This window comes from Idiotropiscis lumnitzeri, chromosome 14, assembly GCF_059441095.1.
Source record: "Idiotropiscis lumnitzeri isolate Australia: NSW breed Sydney's pygmy pipehorse chromosome 14, RoL_Ilum_1.0, whole genome shotgun sequence".
NCBI lineage: Eukaryota > Metazoa > Chordata > Actinopteri > Syngnathiformes > Syngnathidae > Idiotropiscis > Idiotropiscis lumnitzeri.
This window is the reverse complement of record NC_142404.1, coordinates 13,714,692-13,738,378: the sequence shown is the minus strand read 5'-3', so window position 1 is coordinate 13,738,378 and position 23,687 is coordinate 13,714,692. Positions and strand designations below refer to the sequence as shown.

Genomic DNA, 23,687 nt, shown 5'->3' with positions numbered 1-23,687 from the left:
ACATAGAAAACTGCGGCTTATAGCCTGGTGCGGCTTGCATATCTTTTTTTTTTATTATTTATTTTTTTATTTTATTTATTTTTTTATTCTTTAGAGTAGCTGCGGCTCATACGCATGTGCACCTTATAGTCCAGAAAATACGGTCAACCTTTTAGCTTGTTAATAATTTGTTAAGTCTTGATGAACCATTACATTATTACATTACTTTATGAATTAATAGCGCACTCCAAATAATAAAACAGTCACTTTGCCTTGTTTCCATTAATGCCAGTACCTCTTTAATGATATTTTATTTTATATTCAACTGCTGTAGGTCATTTAAAACAATTTAGTTTGCAATTCATATGCCATTTAAACAGATAACCTTATTGTACACTATGTGCAATCCATTAATTTTTATGCAGTGTGGCCTTTTAAGTTCGCATCTGTCTCATTTAGCTTAACCAGACTTTGATCTTTTTTGCAAATTGGTGATGGCGGAACACATTTTTTTTTTTTTTAAATCGGACTCTCCCATCAAAGTGAGATACCCGGCTCCACTTAGAACAGGAAGTGAATGAGTGTCCCTAATCAAGCCTTATTAAAATGAGATCTCTACTCTCTGGGGGTGACCACAAAAAAAAAAAAAAAAAAAGCTCCTTTACCCTGTCTCGTCTGCTCACCGCTGGACGCAGCAGAGCAGGAAAGAACAGGCATGATGTTGGTATTTAGACAGGTTGTAATTATTCTGGCTTAAATTCTTCCAGACCCCGTTGCCTCACGTCCAGATTTTGACCCGTGCTCTCTGTTCCAGAGTTGCTCCGGGAAATTATAGTGTAGGCCAGAGGAAGCGCGAGATCTCCAAATGTCTTAGCTCTGACATCACCTCGCGCTCCATATGCATATACGTTGTCAAGTCCGCATTCTTGATCCACTTGTCTAAAGCTGGGCCAAAATCCCCGTCGCCAGCTGCCGCATTGATGCTTGCATTTGAAGCATGCGGTCTCCCTGCACCACTTACTGTACATTGTGCAAAACACACACACTGGCACGGGATGAAGTAAACACGCACACATCCTCTCACCAGCGAGGAATTCTAATCAGAGCGTATTGAGTCACCTTGCGTCCAGTTGTGCTAACACACAATAAGGCTGAGTCAACACCAGCGGAATTTTACCCATTAGGCATTTTTTATTTATTTTAATCAAGAAATGCACTTATCACGTAAGTTGAGACTTTGAGACGGAAAGTCACAATTTCCATCTTGGCAACTCTTTTCCTAAATTGTTCGATATTTAGGTGAGTTTGGTGAGGTGTGCAGCGGTCGTCTGAAGCTGCCCAGCAAGAAGGAGATCTGTGTGGCCATCAAGACTCTAAAAGGAGGCTACACGGACAAGCAGAGGCGGGACTTCCTTGCTGAAGCGTCAATCATGGGACAGTTTGATCACCCCAACATCATCAGGCTGGAGGGTGTCGTCACACGAAGTAAGTAAAAGGAATTCTTCACAAAGAAACTAGTGTAGAAATGTAACGTGTGTGTGTGTGTGTGTGTGTGCGAATTGATTTCCTTTCCAAAGTCATGTTTAACTCTTTGTTGAAATGTTCAGAATTTCATTGAACACACGAGGACCGCTTCGATATATGTTTTGTATCCACATCCCGTGACACATCCATACTCTCCGAAGTCTTTTTAACCGATTCTGATCTGAAAACGTCTTTGACGAATGGCCCTAAAGTGGCCGACACTTTAGGGAAAAATGGCCGGCGTTTTATCGAGTTGCCGTGGTGTAAATCTCTGCAGATCAATGTAGCCTGATCAAAGCTGTGTCCTTAGTGGGTATAAATCCATATCTCTCGCTCGCTCCCCTCCGGGTCTCTTTATAGGACTATCATCAGCGCACAGAAGGAGTCTTTAAAAGGGAATGAGTGGGGGAAAAAAACAAAATAATGAGTCTGAACTTTGTCGCTGAGAAACATGCTTGGCCTCTATCTTTCCCCGAGGCACCAGCCTTGTTACGAAGCACTGCGACTAAAACACCAAGAGCCTCTGCTCACTTAATTGTCCTCAATTTTTTTGCTTTCCCTTGTTTAATCTCCCTCAGTCTAATTCTCTTATTCTCTTGTGTGATCTCACTGTCTAAATTGCTCCATGCCCCCTTTTTTTAATTCAGTTCAGCTGGATGGTTAGACTTTGCAGAAAGTACCAGCACAGTTTTTTTTTTTTCCCTTCCAAAAAAGTCAATGCCAGGCTCAAACCTAAAAAAAAAATACACTCAGAAATTCTTTATTTATTTGATTAGATTAACTCATTTAATACCATTGACGGCTTAAAGATCCATTTTTTTTTTTGCTAAAAAAAAAAACCCACACACACACATTCAGAAATTATTTATTTATTTGATTAGATTAACATGTCCAACACAGCACTATAAAACCCCAATTGTTTGCTGCAAAAGAATTAATTGGTCCTTTCTTCTGCATATTGTTGTGTGCGCGTGTATATGCACGCTCATGTGTGTATTGGTGTTTGAGAAAGTGAGTGAACATTTGGAGGGGGTACCCTGAACATATGTGCATGAGTTGGAGCAGCCCAAAAGCAGGGCATGATTTTAGGTTCATTTGCCCTGCACTCATACAACACACCCCCACGCACGCACCCCCACACACACGCACACACACATGGGTGATTTATTAAGATGCTCCTGTTAATTCTTAATCCTGGGACTTTCACACCCCATTTACCTTGCTGCTTTTGGGTGATCCAAAGGCTACGTTTTTTCAGAGACACACACACGGGAATGTTTGATGCTCACGCACACACACATGCACACCCTCAGTAATCCAAATGAACACAACAAAGGGGCTGCAAGGCCTTCATCTTTACTTGTATTGCGAAGGGAGAAAAAGGGATGCAAGTGAAGCGGCTTGATGACATGAGGGAGGAACCCATGTGTGTGTGTTCCAGTCAATTATTATGAAATCATCCTCAAATAAATGCAGGCAGGAGTTTAAGCACGGGTTTATAAACTATGATTGTAAAAGTAAGCTTTGTGAGTTTATTGAGACAAATTATGTTACATTGGATTATTTTGAGTTCAACGTCAAATGAATCAATCGAAATGAAATGAAACATTTGTTGTTGACTTCCCCTCTTAGCAGTTTTTTTTCAATGTCTGATGGAATAGAATAGTATAGACAAAAATAAGCTCATCATTGTTTTTTTTATTTTTGCCCGATCAAAACGTAATTGATATGATCTATTCGGTCACAGCCTGCTTTTATTTAATTAAAGTGATCAATCACGACCGGGGATGGCAATGTTATTTCTTTCATCGAGGGTGATAGATTTGTTCCATTTAACACGCAGTTCCATCACTTGTGGCACATCTGATCCAGATGTGAAGACAGTTCACACATGATGCGGAAAGGAGACGAGGGGCAAATTCATCAGGATAAAATGGAGATGGAGCATATGGCTAGTGGCAAGTCGAGAGTGAAGCAGTGACAACAAAGCCATCTGGGACACAACAAGTCTTGACGCCGGGCCTGTTGATTTAACAATGGCTGGTTTAGAAAATGCATAAAGCGATTTTTTTTTTTCTTCCTCCCTTTTCTAAACCGCATGCTGGATGGTCGTTTTGATACAAAGATGTCACTCTTGATTGCTGACCTTCTCGAGCCACTAATATAAATTCTGAGATGTGAAAACTTCTTCAATTGATTGCAATTGGATTCATATTGTAGCTGCACCGATAACATCGAATAAGTCATTGACGTCATCCTCTTTGCAGGTAAACCTGTCATGATTGTCACCGAGTACATGGAGAACGGTTCGCTGGACAGCTTTTTAAGGGTGAGTACTCTCATGACAATATGCAAAAAAAAAAATCACAAAATTATTTGTCGCCAATAGTCAAATATTTTTGAGCAATGATGGGAATATTACACCCTACTTCATACCAAAGGTTAATATCCTAATTCTTCCCCCCAAAAAAAGGGAAATATTGTGCCACTTAACAATATATGTGATAGCCGATAACGATGCTGATTTTTAGTAGTCATGGAGGCCGATAACCGATAAATGAAGTCGATATTCATTTGTAGAAAAAAGCTGTATAATTGTGTCCAAATTTTTACATTGAAAAACTCAGCTTTTTTTTTTTTTTTTTTTTTTTAAGATCTTGTAAAATCTGATTTTTTGTTTTTTTTATTTGTATTTATTTATTTATTTTTTAAAGGCTAACAAAAATTGCAGGGAACTCCCATGAACAAACATCTCCTTTAAATTTACTCCGGTAAATAATTTTCTAAAAAGCCACTTTAACTGAAATGTTTTTATTTCACGCATCTTTGTTTTAAAATTAAAAAATAGAAAAGTGTCAATGCCGAGAAATGGCAAAATGCCAAACATACGCTCCGATAATTAGCCCGGCTGATAATCAGTCTATTACTACTTAACAACTTAAGCATTAAATTAGCTCAACTTTAATGCAGTTATGTGGCATCATAAGTAAGTGACAAATCCAAAAACGTAAGCACATAACTGACTTTCATTGGCTTCTTTAACCTCAAAACTTATTTTTTAACAAGTGTTTGTTTATTGCGTCCATTTATTTGCATTTAGCGTAGCATTTACAACTAAAATTATCCCTCGCAAGAGGCCCTGGGACAAAAAGAGAAAACAAATTAAACAAGGTTATGCGATCATACTTCACATCTGTTAATTCCAACTGTGAGTCAGACGACGCGATATCTTTTTTTAGTCAACGTGAAATGGTCCGTGTGGGATGAAGAAGAATTGCAGTCATGGCGTCATAGCAAAGCATAACGACAATAACCGCATGGCAATCACAGCCTCTCCAGACAGCGGTGACTTTGCTTACGGCACGGCTCATTAGCCAGCTACCTTTTCGAATTCAGTAAGCACGCACCAACGGCGAGGCTGACATTATTATGCCTTTTCCAGAAAAAAAAAAAAACTGGAAAATACCCTTTGTGACCTTGTTGCTAAAAACAAGACAAAAATATCGAACGCTCTTTTTAGACTTTTCCCAGCTTGGGTTCCCACAGTCACGTAAAGAGAGCTAACAAATATTATTTTGAATGTCTTTCCGTTGCCGTCGAGCTCCAACTAGTCAGCGTCCTCATTCATAAAAGTAAAGTGTAATCAGCATAATTGTCGATGAGTTTCTTCAGTTCTCCATTTCATTCGCACATTCGTCATTCAGGGAGGGACTTTTTTTTTATTTATTTTATTTTTATTTTTAACCATGTCTCTGCTTCTTAAAAAGGAGTGACCCGCCTCACTGAAATTAGTCAAAGCATGAGCGCCAAGTCATAACACTGACATCAAAGCTTTGCCGACTCATGTTTTAGCCCTTTACCACGTCTGCACTGCATCATAGTTCATCCTGGAGGAGTCGCTGTTTGCTGGCGTGTTGCCCGAGGCCTGCACTTCATCTCTGTAGATGTGTCATATGCGCACGCACACACAAACACGCACACAAACTCATAGCTTATGCATTATAGCATATGTCGGATTTGGGGGAAGCCTTTGAAGTGACAATTCCAGGTGGTCTGCTGCTGTCCAAATGAGATGGTCAAGTCGGGTTCATAAACAAACAAAAAAGAAAAAAAAAAGACTCATTTTATTCTTGTCGTGAAAATGATGTGATGTGAAGACACCGCATTTCCGCGGACATTATCTCTCTTGAGTCACTCGCGGTAGAATTGACTCATAGGCTTTTGTATTCATCTATCAGTAGCAAATGACAAAGAAGTTTAAAGCAGCTCGTAAAACATTTTGCACACTTCCCGACTGCCATGATAAATGGCTGAAAGTGTATTTATTGTGTCTATTTATTTGTGCTACTCTCTCTTGCAAACGTGCAGCCTAATAAATGCATTGGCGCACTCCATCAATTCATCTTGTGAAGAATGGGATGAATCCCTTCAAATGCACTTGGGGTGAACTCAAACAGAGCCAAGCCAGCGTGAGTGACCGCTGACCTGAAAAATGCAATCATTCTTATATTTGACTTATTATAGAAAATGGTATTAATATTTTGGTGTGCCTAGCAAATTAATTGAATTTTTTAAAAATTTTATACACAAAGAGGAGTCACATGGACGAACTACATTAAGGGATTTTTCAAATTGATATCAGTAAATATGATACTATGGATGTCAGCTCTGGCTTTAAATGTCAGACAAAATATCAAAGGTGATTCTTCAAAGTTTAATTACAAACAGAGATGGGTACTTTACCCTGTTTTTGCCCGTCCGTCCTCCTGGCCTGGGCACCCTTCCGTCATCGTGCCTCCGTCCGTATTCGAAAAATGATCGACCATTGTACATGTTCGTCCTCATCCTTCCACTTCATCAGTCCGTCCCGCCTGCCAAAAAACAAAGCCAAAAAATTTAAAAAAATGAGAAGCTAAGGGTCATAATTCATAAACATTTAAAGTTTATTAGCAGGCTAATTTCCTATTCACATCCACTTACCGTAATTTCCAGACTGTTAAACACACCTGATTAAAAGCCACAATTTCTTTTCCTCCCGAACAATGCCGAACGTAGCTATCATTACAAAGCTTACTGGAACATTTCTCAAACTCTTGTTGTCACACGAGGCACCGATGAGCTTGGACCAGGGTTGCACTATAAAGATGGCTGTATTTATTACACTTCATCCCGTTGCTCAGAATAAATATTTATATTTATATTTTATATTTTGGCTCTCAGGTGCTTCTTCACATAGCCGCACTATAACTTCCGTGTTTTGCCGACTTTGGTCTCTCTCTCTCTCTCTCTCTGGAGAGATGGACAAAAAAAACCCACATCCGTCCTTTCCTGTCCTATTTTTTAAAAACTTCTTATCTTCCATCTCCAAAATGGGCATCCGCCTGGGCTGAAATGTCCATCTCTGATTACAAATCATTGGTTATGTTTTGTTATGTTTCCTGCAAATAACCTCCAAGGTCAAACCTGTGATCCCTGTCAGAACAAATTTCAAGAGTGACATTAACTTGTGCTCACCTTGCATTTTTCTTTTCTTCCAGAAACACGACGCCCAGTTCACTGGAATTCAATTGGTTGGCATGTTGCGTGGCATCGCCTCCGGCATGAAGTATCTGTCCGACATGGGCTACGTTCACAGAGACCTCGCTGCACGAAACATCTTAGTCAACAGCAACCTGGTTTGTAAAGTGTCAGACTTCGGCTTGTCAAGAGTCCTGGAGGATGACCCCGAGGCTGCTTACACCACGAGGGTGAGCTCAAACACAAACCCGACTCGGCAGAAATCAACTAAGACTTTCTGGGGGGGTAGCAACTGAATTAAGAGTGTGTTTTTCGCTTTTAATAATATACAATGAGAAATTAACTATATTAGAGAGCCACGTCGTTGTTGTTCTCCTCTTTAATATGACCATACTCTGAGATTGGCAGTGGTTTGCTAATATTTATACTGGAACCCGAAACAAATTCTCTGCCAACATTTGACTGGCATCCCACTTACAGTACCAGCAGGCCTGGCATGCGCCCGACTTACAGCTGTGTTATTTTGCAGCATGTGTGTGGTCATTTTCATCACAGGGGTAATATGGTCTAGACTATACACGCAGCCCCTTCGAGCATGCGGCAATTTGCCGACCAATGATTGCTGGTCAAATAAACAGCCCGGGTGCCATTTGCCTTCCTCGAAATACGACGTGAAATGGAATGATATAACACGATAATAATAATAATAATAATGTTACAGTAACTGACCAAGCTTCACGTGGGAATTTTATCTTACTCGATAAATTCGATAAAATAAAGAGCAGTCCATATTTGGTTGTTTTGATATAATTCATCAAGTATTTTGACCAGGGAAGCGGATTGTCACATATGAGTAGTTATGATGTGTGTGTTCCAAGTCTGTTTGTGTTGCAATTCTGTCTTCACCCCAGTCATACATCAAATATTATAATCCACACGTGTGTGCAATTTAGTTTTTTTTTTTTTTTTCTCTCTCTCTGTCATATACATCTCACTGTGTTTCCTCTGAGCGGCGAGCATGTGTGTTGTTGTAGAGGAGCGCATATGACTGCACACCACCATGCATGAACAGAATACTCTTGGCCAATGACTTTTGTTAGTTTTGGCTGCCGTCCGCCTCCCTCCCTCCCTCCGCTCCGTGTCCCTCATTTTGTCCCGTCGCTCGGCTAAAATGACAAATGAAGCAGCCGCTACGGGAAGAAATGTTGCAGGAAATTTTGGATTAGCTTTGAAAGATGTGTTATTTTTTAGGGAACATATTTCATGAATGTTTGGAATGAATACATGCCAGTGTGGGAAACCCAATCAATCTATAATGGCCTTTTAAAGTTGAACACGTGTGACTCAGCGGCTTCTTGGGGGTCCCGCAGCGGTCGGACCGATACGGGACGTCTATAAGGACCATGGTGTGAATTGGTTTGACACGTCACTTAACAAGACAATCAGCGTTGGCTCGGGACTCGTTCGGTTCAACAAAATGTATTAATCATTTTATCAAGACATTTGGACACCTCGGTGAGTTCGCGGAACCGCTTGACTGCCCCATACAGAATCCCATTTTGGACGTGCCAACTTTTTGGACGCAATTCAACTATAACATCATTTTACAGCTTCATTGTAATATCGTCCCATTTTAAGTTGAGTTGACTTTGATATTTCACACATTTTGGCTTAAACCTCCGTCCGTCTCGTTTATTTTTCCCTGACTGCTCGTCTCACAGGGAGGTAAGATCCCAATCCGGTGGACAGCTCCGGAAGCGATTGCGTACAGGAAGTTTACATCATCAAGCGACGCTTGGAGTTACGGCATCGTGCTCTGGGAAGTCATGTCGTATGGGGAACGGCCTTACTGGGAGATGTCCAATCAAGACGTGAGTACACAAATGGCCTATTGGAAGGCAAACATCCGCAATAGTAATGTCAAGCTTTAATCCATGCTTTTATTTTCCTTTCCCGATCCAAGGTAATAAAAGCTGTAGATGAGGGATACCGCCTTCCACCACCCATGGACTGCCCGGCTACACTTTATCAGTTGATGCTAGACTGCTGGCAGAAAGAAAGGAACAACCGGCCCAAGTTTGAACAGATAGTCAGCATCCTGGATAAACTTATACGCAACCCGGGGAGTCTGAAGATTACAGCAAACACCACATCAAGGTATGGATAGTCTTGGGATGTTGACAACGTCACATGTTTTTAATTTACCGTATTTTTTGGACTATAAGGACATATAAGCCACAACTTATTTTGAGAAAAAAAAAAAGATATACAAGCCACACCATTCTATAAGCAGCATTTTTCCATGTTGGAAAAAAAAGAGCTGCTTACTGCATGTACAAAACCATTTTGTACTTTTTTTGTATGATTTTGTTTCGCTTAATGTGCTGTAATGCACCTTATAACCTGGTGCGTCCTAGATATGGAAATTGGAGAGAAAAAAACTTGGTCATTGCGACTGCGCCTTATGGTCCGAAAAGTACGGTATTATAATTTTACAACCTTTAATTTATTTTAGAAACCACATTCTTAAAAAAAAAAAAAAAGTCTAGAAATGAATGCGACGTCTCGTGATTTTTGCTCGTTAATTATTTCACTCCCCTAGGAAATGACTAATGTAGTTTATGATGAGCAATTCCAATTTAGTGTCCCAATAAAGCTAGCATAGTTTTTTGGGAATGTAAGAGGAATCCTGTAAAAAACCCACACAGGCACGGGGAGAACATGCAAACTCCACACAGGCCTGAGCAGGAATCGAAGCCTGCACCTGAGAACTGTGAGGCGGACGTGCTAACCATTCGCCCACTGTCCGACCTTTACTTGATATTTTGCCGTACATTACTTATCGCCATCAAAAATGTCGGTTACTGTATTTCTGTATTGCTCCTTTCCTGAGTCCGCCATTCTGTCCTGGAGAAACAGAGGGCAGTACTTGCACAATTGTCAGTTTAGGCAGGAAGCAAGCAAAGGACAGGCAAAAGGCTCTGCAGCGGCCGCATGTGGTATTATGGAGACGTCAAAGCTCATAACATTGACTAATGATTTCTTAAGAAAGTGAAAATAGGTCCCTTGGAGTTTGCATGTAATTTTCCTGATTGGCTTTTAACACTGGGTGAGCACCGGCTGGCCGACACAGTCTCGCATGCTGATTTATGGGAAGTTTGCATGTGTGTGTGTGCGTGCGTGTGGGGGTGTGGGGGTGTGTGTGTGTGTGTGTGTGTGCGTGCGTGGCGGCAGTTGCGCAGTGGGAGCAGCTGCGCTCAACTCTGCACACCTCGTTTGTCACAGAGCTGTCCTAGCCGGCTAATGGAGCACCCCCTCTTCCCCACACCCAGACAAGATTCTGGGACCAGAGTATAGCATCTGCAGGGTTCAGGGGTGGGACCCAGTCAGAGTTTACTGTCTCTGCATGGGAAGGTTCTGGGGTCAGTGGGTCAAGGTTGGCTGTCAGAGACTAATTATAGGCCAACAACAGTCCAAACAGGGCTGGAGGGCACTGTCTATCATGCCGGCTGTACAGTGGTCGCAAAGCAGAAATTCCAGAATGGCATCACTGAATAATGCATGTGTGTGCTCTACAAATTATGTTAATTTGTCAAACAAAACGACTTTGTCAAGACTTTGTACGGTTACACATGTATTTGGAATTCAAGCCAAATTGTGAATGAAAAATCCGGTTGAGTTTGTTTCATTGTTTTTATTTTATACTTGTTTACTACCATTGACGGATAAAGACGTCAAAGATTCATTCTTTTTGACTCGGCTGGTGGATGTAAAGATTAAAAATATTCAAACTAAATAGGAAGGCTTGTAATATCCCAAACACTGATCGATGCCTAAGCACAGAAAATTCCAAATAATTAAATAAATAGAAATTGATTGAAAATCACTATATGCTAAATTTTGCTCACTAATTGACGCCACGCCAAAAAAAAAAAGTGATCACGTGGCAATGTGAATTTATCTCTTGTTATGATCAGATTTGCACATGCATTCCAAATAAGGCTGTCATCTGCACAACCATTACATGAGCGATAAATACCATTTAGAGTGCGACTCATCAGCCCGTCATTAAATAAATCAATATTCTTAAGTAAAAATATTCCATACATCCGTTTCAATTACGGCACATCATATTCATCAAATATCCCGAGTTGCAATCTTGCATGCACGGACGGGTGAGATAAAATCATAACGTCACACCTGAAGTATTTCAGGTTAATAGCTTCCCTCAGACCACCTGAGTGCTCCTGATTAACGCTACAGCGCATCCATCATATCCAACAGAGGCGGATCAGAAATTCAATTTAAAGGGCCGACGCTGGCTCTTTGTATCAGCCTCTCCTCTCTGAGGGACTCCATGGGAATTGTCCCGGTCGCACAGCCAGAGATGAATTGCTCTCCCGCTGTCCTGCTCAAGTTCTTCTCCTTGCCTCCTCTCCTCCCTTAAGATCACTAAAAACAAGAGTTACGCAGCTGCGGTTATCCGGAGGTCAAAAGAATGACAAATCGTGTGGAAGGGAGGGGAATAAAAAGTGAACGGGGGGGGGTATAATGTTTATTGTTTGACAACGGTACTTTTACGTTCTCTCTTGTGTTTTCTTTACTCTGACGGTGTTAAGATCGGCGAGGGGTTTTTCAAATTCCCTTTGCCGTCTTGCTCAGATCTCCTTGCTTCTTTACTAGTGATCCCGCCTTGGGTTTCTGGGCGATGCAGCTGAAAATGCAAGAACGGCGCAAACAAAGAGAATGATAAGGCGAGGAAAACAAGGTCGTTTGCAGTTTACACCTCAGAGGAAAGTCAAGGAGAAAGCAGATGAAAAAAGGGGAGACGAGATCAGAGGAGAACGAATGAAACGGAGCAAATACACAGAGATGATCAAGACGCTTTTAAAACCAACATGTCGGGGCAGAGGTTTTAATTGTTTGACGTTTCTTTTAAGTAGGATCTGGTTTAAAGATGACCCTATGTGTTTCTGCACGGCCCGAGTTGCTTGTTTTTCACAAATCAGTCTTGCTTAGTTGCTCCTGTGGGCCGCTCGCTATTTTCGCATGCCTCAGATCTGGTACGGAACGATTCTGTCAATGTGCCACCCACCCGCAGACTTAAACACATCTTCCTCTTTTCCTTTCGCCCTTTCAGATGTCATTTTCTTCGTCCTCTAAGTTTATCGGCCTTTTGTGTATATATATATATATAAATAAATAAAACAAAAACAGGGTGCAAACCAGGCTGAAAATACGTTAATATATTTTTACGGGGCGACGCTACATAGCTGGAATCAGTTTGGTACTGAACCCAAAAATGAATATCTTATCTGACAAAATGTGCCAATATACAACAGATAGCATCCCTCAGTAATATTGCATTAAAAAAATAAATAAATTAAAAAAAAAAAAAAAATCAACCTTTTCCATGAGATTGGCCTTAATGGCCATGAAAACGTTGATTCTGATCCAAGTAAAGATTTTTGCTTGTGCCATTTATTTATGATCATGATTAATAGTAAGAGCACCAATATGTGCTTGGAGATCTGCCAATTTGATCGGTGATGGTCGGTGAAAGTGGAAATAACCTCCCCGTCCTTCTCTCTGAACTCCGTCAAGATGCATGGCATAACCTGGAATTAAAAAAAAAAAAAAAAAAAATGCACATCTGTTGTATCTATTTATTTGTGCATATCAAGTCCCTCAAGTACATTTTTCTTCGGCTCTCCCTCATAGGCCGGCCAACTTGTTGCTGGATCGAAGTAGTTCCGAGGTTCCCTCTGTGGGGACGATGGGTGACTGGATGGACGGAATGAGGACCTTGCCCTGCAATGAGGCCTTCTCTGGGGTCAGCTACAGCTCCTGCGATACCCTGGCCAAGACTTCCACCGAGTAAGACACAAACACACTGGGCTACTCTGCCTATTCATGTCAAAAGCCTTTACAAGGGCCCAAATTGCCAGGCAAGCGTTACTGGGAATTTAGAGAGCCCTTTGATAAAAGGACTCACAATCCTTCTTTCTTGTTCATCAGAAGATTAAAAAAAAAAACAGCTATGGAGCCATTACTAAAGGTCTCATGGTAACTCATCCCGACAGGCGTTTCGCTATGCTCTCGATGTCTCGAGTATGACGATGAAGGTAGAAGGTGAGGGTGTGAAAAGAGGAGATAAATAGAGAAACACAAATCCAGATGGACGGAGATACAGTCGAAGGGAACTGTGAGCTTCAGCAGGGGGATTTTGAAAAAAAAAAAAAAAAAGAGAACATATTCATGGGTGGAATGAGAGGCTACATTTGACGTGAAAAGAGCAGCGAGGGAGGCGTTTTGCGAGAGAAAATGCAGACATGGTTGTCAGATCAGCATGCGAGGCTGCCGCATTCTCGATAATGTGGATTATGCGAATAATGCGAGTTAAACATGAAGCAATATTGTCCAGAGGTTTTGTGGAATTCACAGTTTCTGTTCTATGGTCAAATACTGTCCGACAAGTAAATAAACTGAAAGGTTTGGTTGAAAGGCAATCCTCATTTCCGTTATTATCTGATAGATTCCACACACACACACACACACAAAAAACAAAAAACAAAAAAAAACTTTCCCGGATTATGAACCATGCGGTTATTACAACGGTGCGGATTTTATGTGGATTTTTCTTTCACCACTAGGGGCACTCAATAGTTCAGAAAATACGCTAAATAAATAAATAATACTGTGCCTTTTAACACGGCAACAACTTTGCTAATTAAAACAGAACCGACCCAAAAGAAATAAAAAATCGAGATTTATTTAGTGTATTTTCTGAACTATAGAGCGCCCCTAGTGGTGAAAGAAAAATCTGCAAAAAAGCCGCACCATTGTATTAGCCACATGGTTAAAATTTCTTTTTAAAAAGTAGCAGTTTATAGTCCGGAAAATACGGTATTCTGTTCCTGTACCACCCTGATACGTATCATGCCTTTTCTCTCAATCGCTAAGTTTAATCAATGAAAAGTTATCTCCAGTCAACAACCCGCAAAACAGCTGACTCTGCAATCCAGCGGATGACAAAACACACCACACAAGACTAATCTCGTATGAAAGAAATCCCATTGCCTTCCATCCCGTGGCTAGATGCTAAATTGGATCATTTCTGTATTAATCGTCTGAAAGATGAGGCTATAGCGACCAAGGCCAACACCACCGGCGCCGCCGCAGACTAGCAGCCTTGACTGGGACGATGCGTCGCTTTTTATAGATTACTCGATTGATTCGTACCGACTTAATCTAGTCCTTGATAGTCAGCACAAGTGTTGGCAGTGCTCTGACCTCCGACCAACGGGAATCGTACTTGCTTGCAACGTGCTGACTCATCAGTTTGAGTCATTTAAATCCAGTTTGGGGGATTGGTGGTTGGATTATTTTGGACGCATAATTCATAATAAATCTTGAAAAATTAAGAAGAGTTTATTTTTAAAAGCACGGCTATCACCTGTGGGAAAATTGGTGCGCGAGCAGATCATGCAGATATTTTACTTAGTTTGGTGCCTTCCTCAAGGGCACTTCTCCATCAATATTCCCTTTTTTTTTTTGTCTGTGGTGGAAAGTGAACAGGGAAAGAAATTTTATCTTACCGCCGCTTTCACATCAAAATAGATATTTTGGAAAATAGATAGATTTTTTTTTGGCCTTCATCGCTGTTTTTACCGCGTTGTCCAAATTCTTAGAACTGTCCTGGAAATTGTTGACAGCCCGAGAATGGATCACATTTCTCATTTCTTCAATCCCATGCATGTGGACGGACATCTTTTTGGATAACAGAGTGGGAAAAAAATATCATGCGTACATGTGGACGTCGTCTTATCTCAAAGTTTCCTGCCACACATGCTTTGTGCTCTTTCACAAATCTGGAAAAGCCTTCAAACCCTCCAAGGACATTGCAAGTGATCATCGTTCTTACCCAACATCCACTTTAGATCACATCCTGAAATCTGCTCCGGGACGGTCTTCTTTCCGCTTGTGTTAAAAAATCCGGCCCTCTCGTGTCGTCTTTAGCTTTCATATCTGGAAGGTGCAATCGAGGCTAATAGACAGCAGTCCATAGAGTACACATTGCGCTCTTGTCACATTTAATTATTCTAAATATAAATACCCTACAGAGGTATTATACCGGGGTCATGGGAATGTCTGCGTAAACACGGCCGAATGGAACATTTGACAGCTATTTTTTTTTAGAGATACCTATCTCAGGCTGTGGTGTAATCCAACCCCTCAGGTTTATACATAAACTATAGAAAATCATCGTATTGTTTTGGCATGGCTGCCTGTTTTTTTGGAGCTCATTCCATTTGGCCGTACTGATGAGAAAATAACAAACAGGCCGGGTTAATTAAGATGAGGTGATGGTGAAGGGTGGGGTGGGGGGTAACACGAGGCTCATGAGATCATTCGAATTTAAAGGAAAAATAAATGACAACACAAACATGAACTCGCAAGGCAACAGATGAGCTTTACTGTTTTTTGTGTTATTCTGAATATTTTCTTTGTATTACTTGCGTGAATGTGTCTGTTTTGTACTTAACTCATTCACTACCAGCCAAGTAAAAAAAAAAAAAAAAAAATTGACGTCTTTAGCCATCAATGGCAGTCAATGAGTTAACATGCAAATGTGACTTATTCTAAATGTGATAGATTACTCTTCAGAAGAAAAACGCCAAGCAGGACATGACAAATAGTTTTGGGATTCCGTTTGTTAACATTGCTGGGCATGGCTGTGTCTCAGTAGAGTGATTCTGACAGAGGTCCACGTCACACCAGCAACTTGCCCAGAATGGGAGCCGTCCATGGGGATCACCACTCTCTAACACGCAGTTCCTCTCCTTTCGATTCCTCGGACTCCGGATGGTGGGTGGTGCAGCGCAGCCGAGGTCGTCCTCGGGAGCAGAACGTGATCTGTTCAACGTCTGATTGGCCTTCACGTCTGGGTTTTGAAGGGGATAGTTAGTGATTACGTGATGGCGATGTTTCCATCCCACAAATACATGCAGATTATAATTCCATAAAAAAAAAATAATTAAAAATTAAATACATTTAAAAAAAAAACAGCATGCATGTCCGCTTTATAAAATATATATATATACCACCTGAGCACCTGATACGTTTTCTATTAGTCTGAACACGCCAGGTGCGGGTATTTTTGTTTTTCTGAATTGTCCGACTGATGCGCAGATTTTGGTCACAAATCAGTTAATTCGTTAATGCCCGTTATATCGTTAGTCCAAATTTCAACTCGATTTTAAACGATTACTGACACATACCAGTGATAATAACTGTGTAGTAACCATCATTGAAGTAAGGGTGTGTGGACATGCATGTTTTTGTTGGTCAGACTCAATTAAGATCTCAAAAAGTGAGCACTCCACGCAAAACCGTTGGAGAGCAACTGAATGAATATTAATCGTAAAACTCGCCATAGAAAAAGAAATTGCATTTCTATAAGTGTGGATGGAAACCAAGCTATCATCTCCTCTTTTTTATTTTTTTTTGCAAACTAATGCTGCTTGTTCCTGCAACTCCTTTTATTTGTATTGTTTGTTTGTTTGTTTTTACTGCCAACCTGGTACATCCCCGTTACAACCTGTCCTTTTGTGTTCAAGCACGAATTGAAACAATGTCTTTCTTAGAGTCTGCTGCTTTGCAAAACCAATGTCCTGCTTCTGTAACAAAATATATCTCATTACACTTAACTAATTTAAAAAAAAAATTAAAAAAAAAAAGGTTCTCGTAATGCCATCACTTGGACTGCGACTTATCTGCTTCTACTAATATATAAATGTACTCATATACACGGACTGTGTTTCAGTTGCTGATCCATACCGACGGTTGAAGTGAAGCGCTCGCTCTTAATGAGCAATTCTTCCGAAATGAATATTTTGTTTAATTGCATGATTAATTACAATTCATGTACCAGTTGTGCTCCCCCCCATATCCCGACCTGCCTGTTAGCTCAAATCCAATTCAATTCAGTCGAGGGAACCAGACCATTGCATGTAATTGTTTCTCCCACTGACAGGTCATAACTGCGACTGTCAGTGTATGGCCACAGGCCTGTATTGTTGATTATTAGCGATGGAGAGTAGCGACGTGTCCTCATTCGGATCAGTGGCGGCTCACTGGCCTTCTGGGAAATGCAGTCCGGTGTGAATGGCAGCTGCATGGGAAAGTGAAGGGAGCCGTGCTGGGAGCATGTCATTAAATGTCACCAGGATGTCACATCCTTCATCACTAATGCACACTTTCTATCTCTTTTTCCTCCCAATCTTTCCCTCTGTCATGTCCGTGTCTGGTAAATGACCTCCCCTCCACCCCCCTTCCATCCTTCGTTTGTCTCTCTTTCTTTGTACTGCGTTTCCTTCTCACTAGGGATTTGAAAAAGGTTGGAGTGACAATTGCAGGACCTCAGAAGAAGATCGTGAGCAGCCTCAAAGCCCTAGAATCTCACACCAAGAACGGTCCAGTACCTGTTTAAAAGATGAGGCCCAACAGAGGAAAACCACCACGTTGGCGCGTCAGCAAGATGGTTGGCGCTAATTGCTTGCTGTTACACACTGTGTGTACATAGTGACGATGGCAGATGACTGATAGGGAATTCAAGAAGTACGGGCTTTGGGTCGACACGTAAAGCCTTGACGGGGAAACGGGGAGAGCCCGGAATAGCGAACCAGTTCACTGGCTGACTATCGAAACACTCCGTTGTTCCATGCTCAAGTTGAGATGCCTTACAGACACATAAGGAGTGGCGCAGGGTTGGGTTTTAAAGATGCTTATGAGAACTAACAGAGCCAAACAAGAACTGGTCAGACGAGTTGGCTGGACTGGGATGCGACGGCGAACAAAAGACAAAGTGTGGCTCTCGCTACCGGTCTGGATGGACCACGTTTGCCATCCATATACTGCCAGATTGGGGGGCGCTTGGTGGCTCCTCCCACGAGACCTGGCCGACGATCTGTGCAGAGCACGACGGCGGCGTGGCTGAAGTGCTTCATGGAAGACAGCAGCAGCAGCTGATCCAGTGTGGACCCTTCCTGGACTGGTGAAGTCTTGAGATTCTTTTGCAGCTCAATCTGTTCTGATCTTTAGCTTTTTGTAGACCCGTCACGTAAGAGCAATAATGAAGATAATCAGATTTGAGCTTGCGTGGTTCGAAAGCCATGACCATGCAACGCTCGACAGAACGGTAAGCTTTCAAGGTACAGGAGCAATAACACTCGTCACACTCGAGATGACAAATGGAAGTTAAATGTGATCCAAGCAGATATCGCAACGTTATAGCGCCGTTCCCGCGGCCCGGCAACCTTTTGTGTGAATTCTCAGGATGCACACGTTATTTGATCTATATTTTCTCTAACAAGCGGAAAGAGGTGAAGTGAAAAGAGCGAACCGGAGCATGGAATTGAGAGTGCACGGGTAAGAGAGACCAGAGTGAGAAATTGTTAAGTTGGGAACGATACGTAAAAGATGAAGTTGTGTTTTTCAAAACCTCTCCTTCAGATAAGATTATTGCGCAACAGTGGTTTTGAACTCCAGTTGTAATTGTTCTTGAGTTTATTTTCCTTGGAAAGAAAAGTTTCATTCAGAAGCTCATATTCTTTAGTGACGGAAGCTGGACAAACACTGAAAACAGGCATTTTTTTTTTTTTAACCCGATTCTGAGTCAGGCAACGTTCTTACTATTATGACGCAATTTCAGCTCTGGTACGGATGAATTTTGAGTTTTCCGAAATTTGCAATGTCCTAACACAGGATTGGGCAAACTTTTTGATTGGTGGGCCACAATGGGTTCTAAAATTTGATCGAGGGGCCGGACCAGGAGCAGATAGATGGAGCTTTTTGGTAACCTCACCTCAGCTGAGGAAAAAAAAATACATTTAATTTTAAATGAAAGTGAACAAAAGCATTTGAACAAAATATATGTTTTTGAAACACCACAGTATCTAAAAAATAAAACATAAACAAGGTTTATTCATTTAATTTTTTTCTAGTTCGGCGGGCCGGATTAAAACGTTTAACGGGCCGCATGTGGCCCGCGGGCCGTAGTTTACCCACGCCTGTCCTAACAGTTTTTCTACCCTAAACTATTCCAATTAGATTTCTGAAAAAAAAAAAAAAAGATGTCCAGTATCTCCAAACCATGTCTTCAAAATACAAATGACAATATTGTTAGCTTTCTTTTTAACCTTCATATTTACGGTGACGGAAAGACAACACTTTCTCTTGGTTTGTTTTGACAGACTGCAACACTTTAATATGCACTCTACTGACACCTACAGGACTTAAGCGGAACAACAAAACCCCCCAAATACACAAGTTGAGGCCTTTCAGTCACCGGCAATGTGCTCATTTTTCCAAAACTCAGCGCCAACGATAAATCCAACGGAATATATCCATTTTATAAGAATAATCCTCACCTCTCGTTCGTCTGAGATGTTTAACAGAAGCCAAGGCAATACAGGTCCTCTCATTTCTTGAATGAGCTGTCGACGGGGATCACGCAAAATGTCGAGTGCCTCGTGGTTGGGTGCGATCATGTTGGGATGGCCTTGCAAACACACAAAGTCGGACGTTTTCCTTCAAACTGCTAAGATGAGATCCAAATACATATGTCCAGAAAGGGATTCCCTGAATGCACCTTTACATTTGGATGCTCTTCCACAGTATTAGAGCTACATCTGCATGGATTCTGGGTCAGTGAATGGCGACCGGGATTACGGACTGCTACCGCTCGATACTTTTGGATGAGAAACATTCAACTACGAGGGTGCACTCGAAATGCACTTAGTACACAATGTGTGAGCACTTTCCTTTACGTGGGAATTTTATCGGCTTGGCTGGAGATTAAATGTAACCAATGGACGGAGACGACGGTGCTTTTGGGAGCGCCCAGCTCTGTTCGTGGTATCGGTATAGCCAGTGTTCTACCTGTGGATGCTGCCGTCGCTGCTATGTGATCTGATTAGCATGTACATAATGTAAACCGTCATAACGATATAGCAACGAGCCCGACAGATCCTGCAATATGTACATGCCATCCTTCTTTGTACAAATTTTTTTTTCTATGTATAAAAAGATTACAAATTGTGCAACAGTTTTAATGAAAAAAAAAAAAAGACAAAAAGCATCTGTATTATACTTTATCTTGTTTTGAATTCTATTTGTCAGCCTGTTTTTATTTTCTACAATAAAAACGCAATTGTGATATTTATTTGTTAACATTTACACAGCACATGTTTTTTTTTTCTCAGTAAATTATGTGGCAGTGTTTCCTGTGTTTTGTATTTGGACTTATTTTATCAAACCTGGGACATCTGAGAGAGCAATACTGTTATGCACCCCAAATCCAGAATTTCTTTTTTTTTTCCTGTCTCAAGACTGACCCGTGTGTTTGTGTGAGAGTTTACGTGTTCAAACGTAGATGGCCTTGTCAACTAATGTAAAAGGATTTGTAGTGGAAACATTTATATTTTTATAATAAATATTCTCAAAATATTTTCCAAAAAAGTAATGCTGATAGACCTGGTTCTGTGTTTTATTTTGAACATTTGTTTTTTGGGGGATTTTGTTTGTGGTCAATAACTGCTATCTCAAATTAGTGTGCCAGAGGCTTTAGTGAGTTAAGTATTCAGTGTGAAAATACAAATTTGAAAGCTGTATTTTGCGCTATATGTGGAAATTATATTGAATTGCATTTATGTTTGCTAAAAATATTTAATATTTTATTAAAATCTTTAAATATGAATTTAACTCCTATTTACTAACTAAAGAGGCATTAAAAAAATTACAAGGAAACCTCAAAAAATATAAGCCTAAACAACACATATTCAGAGGTAAAATACTGTGTCATACTCAAGTAAAGACACAATATTATTAATATATATAAGTCACACACGATTACCGTATTTTCCGGACTATAAGCCGCTACTTTTTTCCTAGATTTTGATACAATACAAAGTTGCGGCTTTTCTATGGATTTTTCTTTCACCAGTAGGGTGCGCTCTATAGTTCAGAAAATACGCTAAATTAATAAAAAAAAATTCCTCTTGGGTCTGTTCTGTTTTAATTAAATTAATTTAAAAAAAAACTTGGTGAGGCATATATACAGATGCGCCTTATAGTCCGGAAAATATTTGTACTGCACCTCACCACCTACTGTGAACACTTACAGTATTTGTCCTACGCATGCCAAAAATTCCACTCTATGGGAGGCCAAAGACATTTTCCCAGTGACCCAGGTAAGCTCTACAAAAGCATGATCATCAAACACCTTTGTGATGAGCCAGCTCAAAGATTGTGAACCAGGCCTTCTCCCGGGTCCAACATCAGAATTTTGATTAAAGCATTCCACCCGATTAGATTGCAGAATCATTAGTCATGTGTCTGCCGTGCACCGGAGAGCCGACAATAGTCCGCAGAAATTTCCTTTTTTGTTCTAGAGCTCCCAATTGAGCACCTCTCGCTAATCCCAACAACCCCGCTGCCATGTGCGATAACCCAATCACGAAGAACGAAGCATTCGGTCTCCTATCATCCAGGTTCCTCGGTGGTGAAATATGTTAATAAACATGATTTGTGCTTCTTCTTTTTTTATGACTGCTTAAAGGACGGGCGGAGAAAGAGTAATGGCTGCTCTGCTCAGCGTTGTAAGTTTGACTCTGTCCAGATGTCTCTCGGCAGATGCGCTAGGAGAGAAAACAGGATCCTGCGCTCTCTATGTCAAGAAACATTGAACCAATGTCATCCTTTTTTTTTTATCTAGAAAGCCTCACTGGCGCTTAAACCATCAGGGTGATGGGAAAAAAAACAGAGGAATGGTGGAAGTGAAACGTTTTGAACAATATTGCAGCATCGCACCACAATTATCTAACCTCCGCGGCCGCACATAAGCTACATGCTAACGACAACAAAAACATCATAAAGAGGAGAATTCATCATCATTAACTGAATAGAGGTAATATGTCAGGTCTGTTAGAAGGCCTTTTCCAGATTCAACACGGGACTTTAAATGAAACTACAGCAGAATATCCCTCAAAAAATGCTCATCGCTCCTAGCTATTAAGCATGCAAGTGGCTAACAGGAGCAAAAAATAACGGTTAGTGTAGTCGGGCTGCTCGATGAAGCGATTTTGAACCGTAACCGAATTTTCTGGATAAAACCATTTTAATAACTTTCAAATCGGTACTTTAGATTTTTAATTTTGGTGTATCTCAGCCACCGTAGTTTCCTCTACATTTCCACTTCCTCCCTTGAGCTTGCAGTCCCGGAAAGAATTACAGCACCTCCTGTTTTGCGTCAAAAAATAGGTAAGCCATACCGTTCCTTTTTTGCTACATTTGATTGTAAATTTCTGTTTAAGTTGTTTAGGAAATGATTCAGGTGGTCTGTGTTTGAAATGGAATGAGAGACGCTCGCTGTAGTGTCATGTGCTTGTTTTCATTTAAAGCCAAGGTGCTACCTAAACGCTTTAAAACTCCTTTTAGGACACAGAGAGAGAGAGAGAGAGATGGGTACATTTGTGTTAAAATGTACAAAACAGTGACATTTCCCTTGCCTGGCCGGGAACTCAGCACTCCTAAATCTCTGACCCTCAAATAACCCAGAGCACATTTTGTGAGGCTCTGATCGGAGACTTGAGGGCATTTAGTTAAGTACGATTACGTTCGCACCTTGGTAGCACTTTTAAAACTACAAACTGCTCTCTAAAGAAATGCCCCACCTTTAGCCAACTTGGTGGATTTGATAGAGTTCTGAAGTGAATGAAGTTGGTTTTTACGTGAGGTCACAAAAGACTTTATGTGGGCTCGAGCTGGATCCCTGCGGTCTTCCTTTCAGTTCCTATTGAACTTTGAGTCTCCAGCTGCGTGCAGCTGCCTGACATCACGTTAAAAACTCATAACAATCCACCGAGCTCCCTGCCAGGCCGCCGTGTGGCTCAAACTTTGGAAGTCCACTCCGAGGGGTTTTTAAAGTGCACAACAGCGACGTCATATTTTAATGATCTTATTGACACAACTTGTTTATTGGCATTGCCGGACAGAACGTGAATACTCACACGAGGAGAATCTTCCATGTTCTCATGTCGAGCATGCTGTACGGATGCTCCCCGCGGTGCAGCGGTCCCCGATGCTGTCAAACGTCTGTGTCAAGCACACACAAACACACACAAAGATGAATGTTAGCTTTGTACTGTCGGTGCTCTCAAAGGAACCTAAGCACACGCTGGCTCCTCGATCATTTTATCACTAAAGTAACATGAAGTGCTGCCCTTACAGCTCACACGCTTACAGAGGTCCCAGGACTGCCGTGCTCACGCCACCTTCTGTCAACGTAACAAATGATGCTAGCGCAAAAATAAGTGGAAATATAATCACAACGAATTCCTCTGAATCCTTGGAGGTACAAGGAGGGGAGATATGTTTGTTCTTGAAATGTAAAGCGGAAGGTCATCAACTTAACGGTGATCGACACGAGGGGGTTCTATATTCCAAGACAGCCAACCAACTAAACTGAGCTAAACTTTAATAGTAATCCGATTTTGGTGAATTTGATCGAGGTGAAGGATGACAGAACCATCGGTGTGGAAGGCGGTCTCCAGGTGTCCACTTCAAAGCAGTGATCTGTGATCGCCCGGGCCAATTTTACATTGTCC

The 23,687-nt window shown here is 41.2% G+C and overlaps 1 protein-coding gene across 4 annotated transcripts in view; it reads left to right on the top strand.

Moving 5' to 3' along the window:
• The window catches only part of epha3 (eph receptor A3), a 78,769-nt gene extending 58,216 nt beyond the window's left edge, over positions 1 to 20,553 (top strand). For 3 of the 4 annotated variants that reach the window (XM_088314253.1, XM_088314251.1, XM_088314255.1), the window contains 7 exons: positions 1,279 to 1,464; positions 3,771 to 3,832; positions 7,041 to 7,250; positions 8,742 to 8,891; positions 8,984 to 9,177; positions 12,742 to 12,897; positions 17,407 to 20,553. In XM_088314253.1, the coding sequence (XP_088170379.1) occupies positions 1,279 to 1,464; positions 3,771 to 3,832; positions 7,041 to 7,250; positions 8,742 to 8,891; positions 8,984 to 9,177; positions 12,742 to 12,897; positions 17,407 to 17,512 (1,064 nt within the window). In that variant the 3' untranslated portion in view covers positions 17,513 to 20,553. Of the gene's footprint in view, positions 1 to 1,278; positions 1,465 to 3,770; positions 3,833 to 7,040; positions 7,251 to 8,741; positions 8,892 to 8,983; positions 9,178 to 12,741; positions 12,898 to 15,766; positions 15,889 to 17,406 lie in introns of all 4 variants that reach the window. The other variant, XM_088314254.1, reaches the window with a different exon arrangement.
• The last annotated feature ends 3,134 nt before the right edge of the window (positions 20,554 to 23,687 follow it).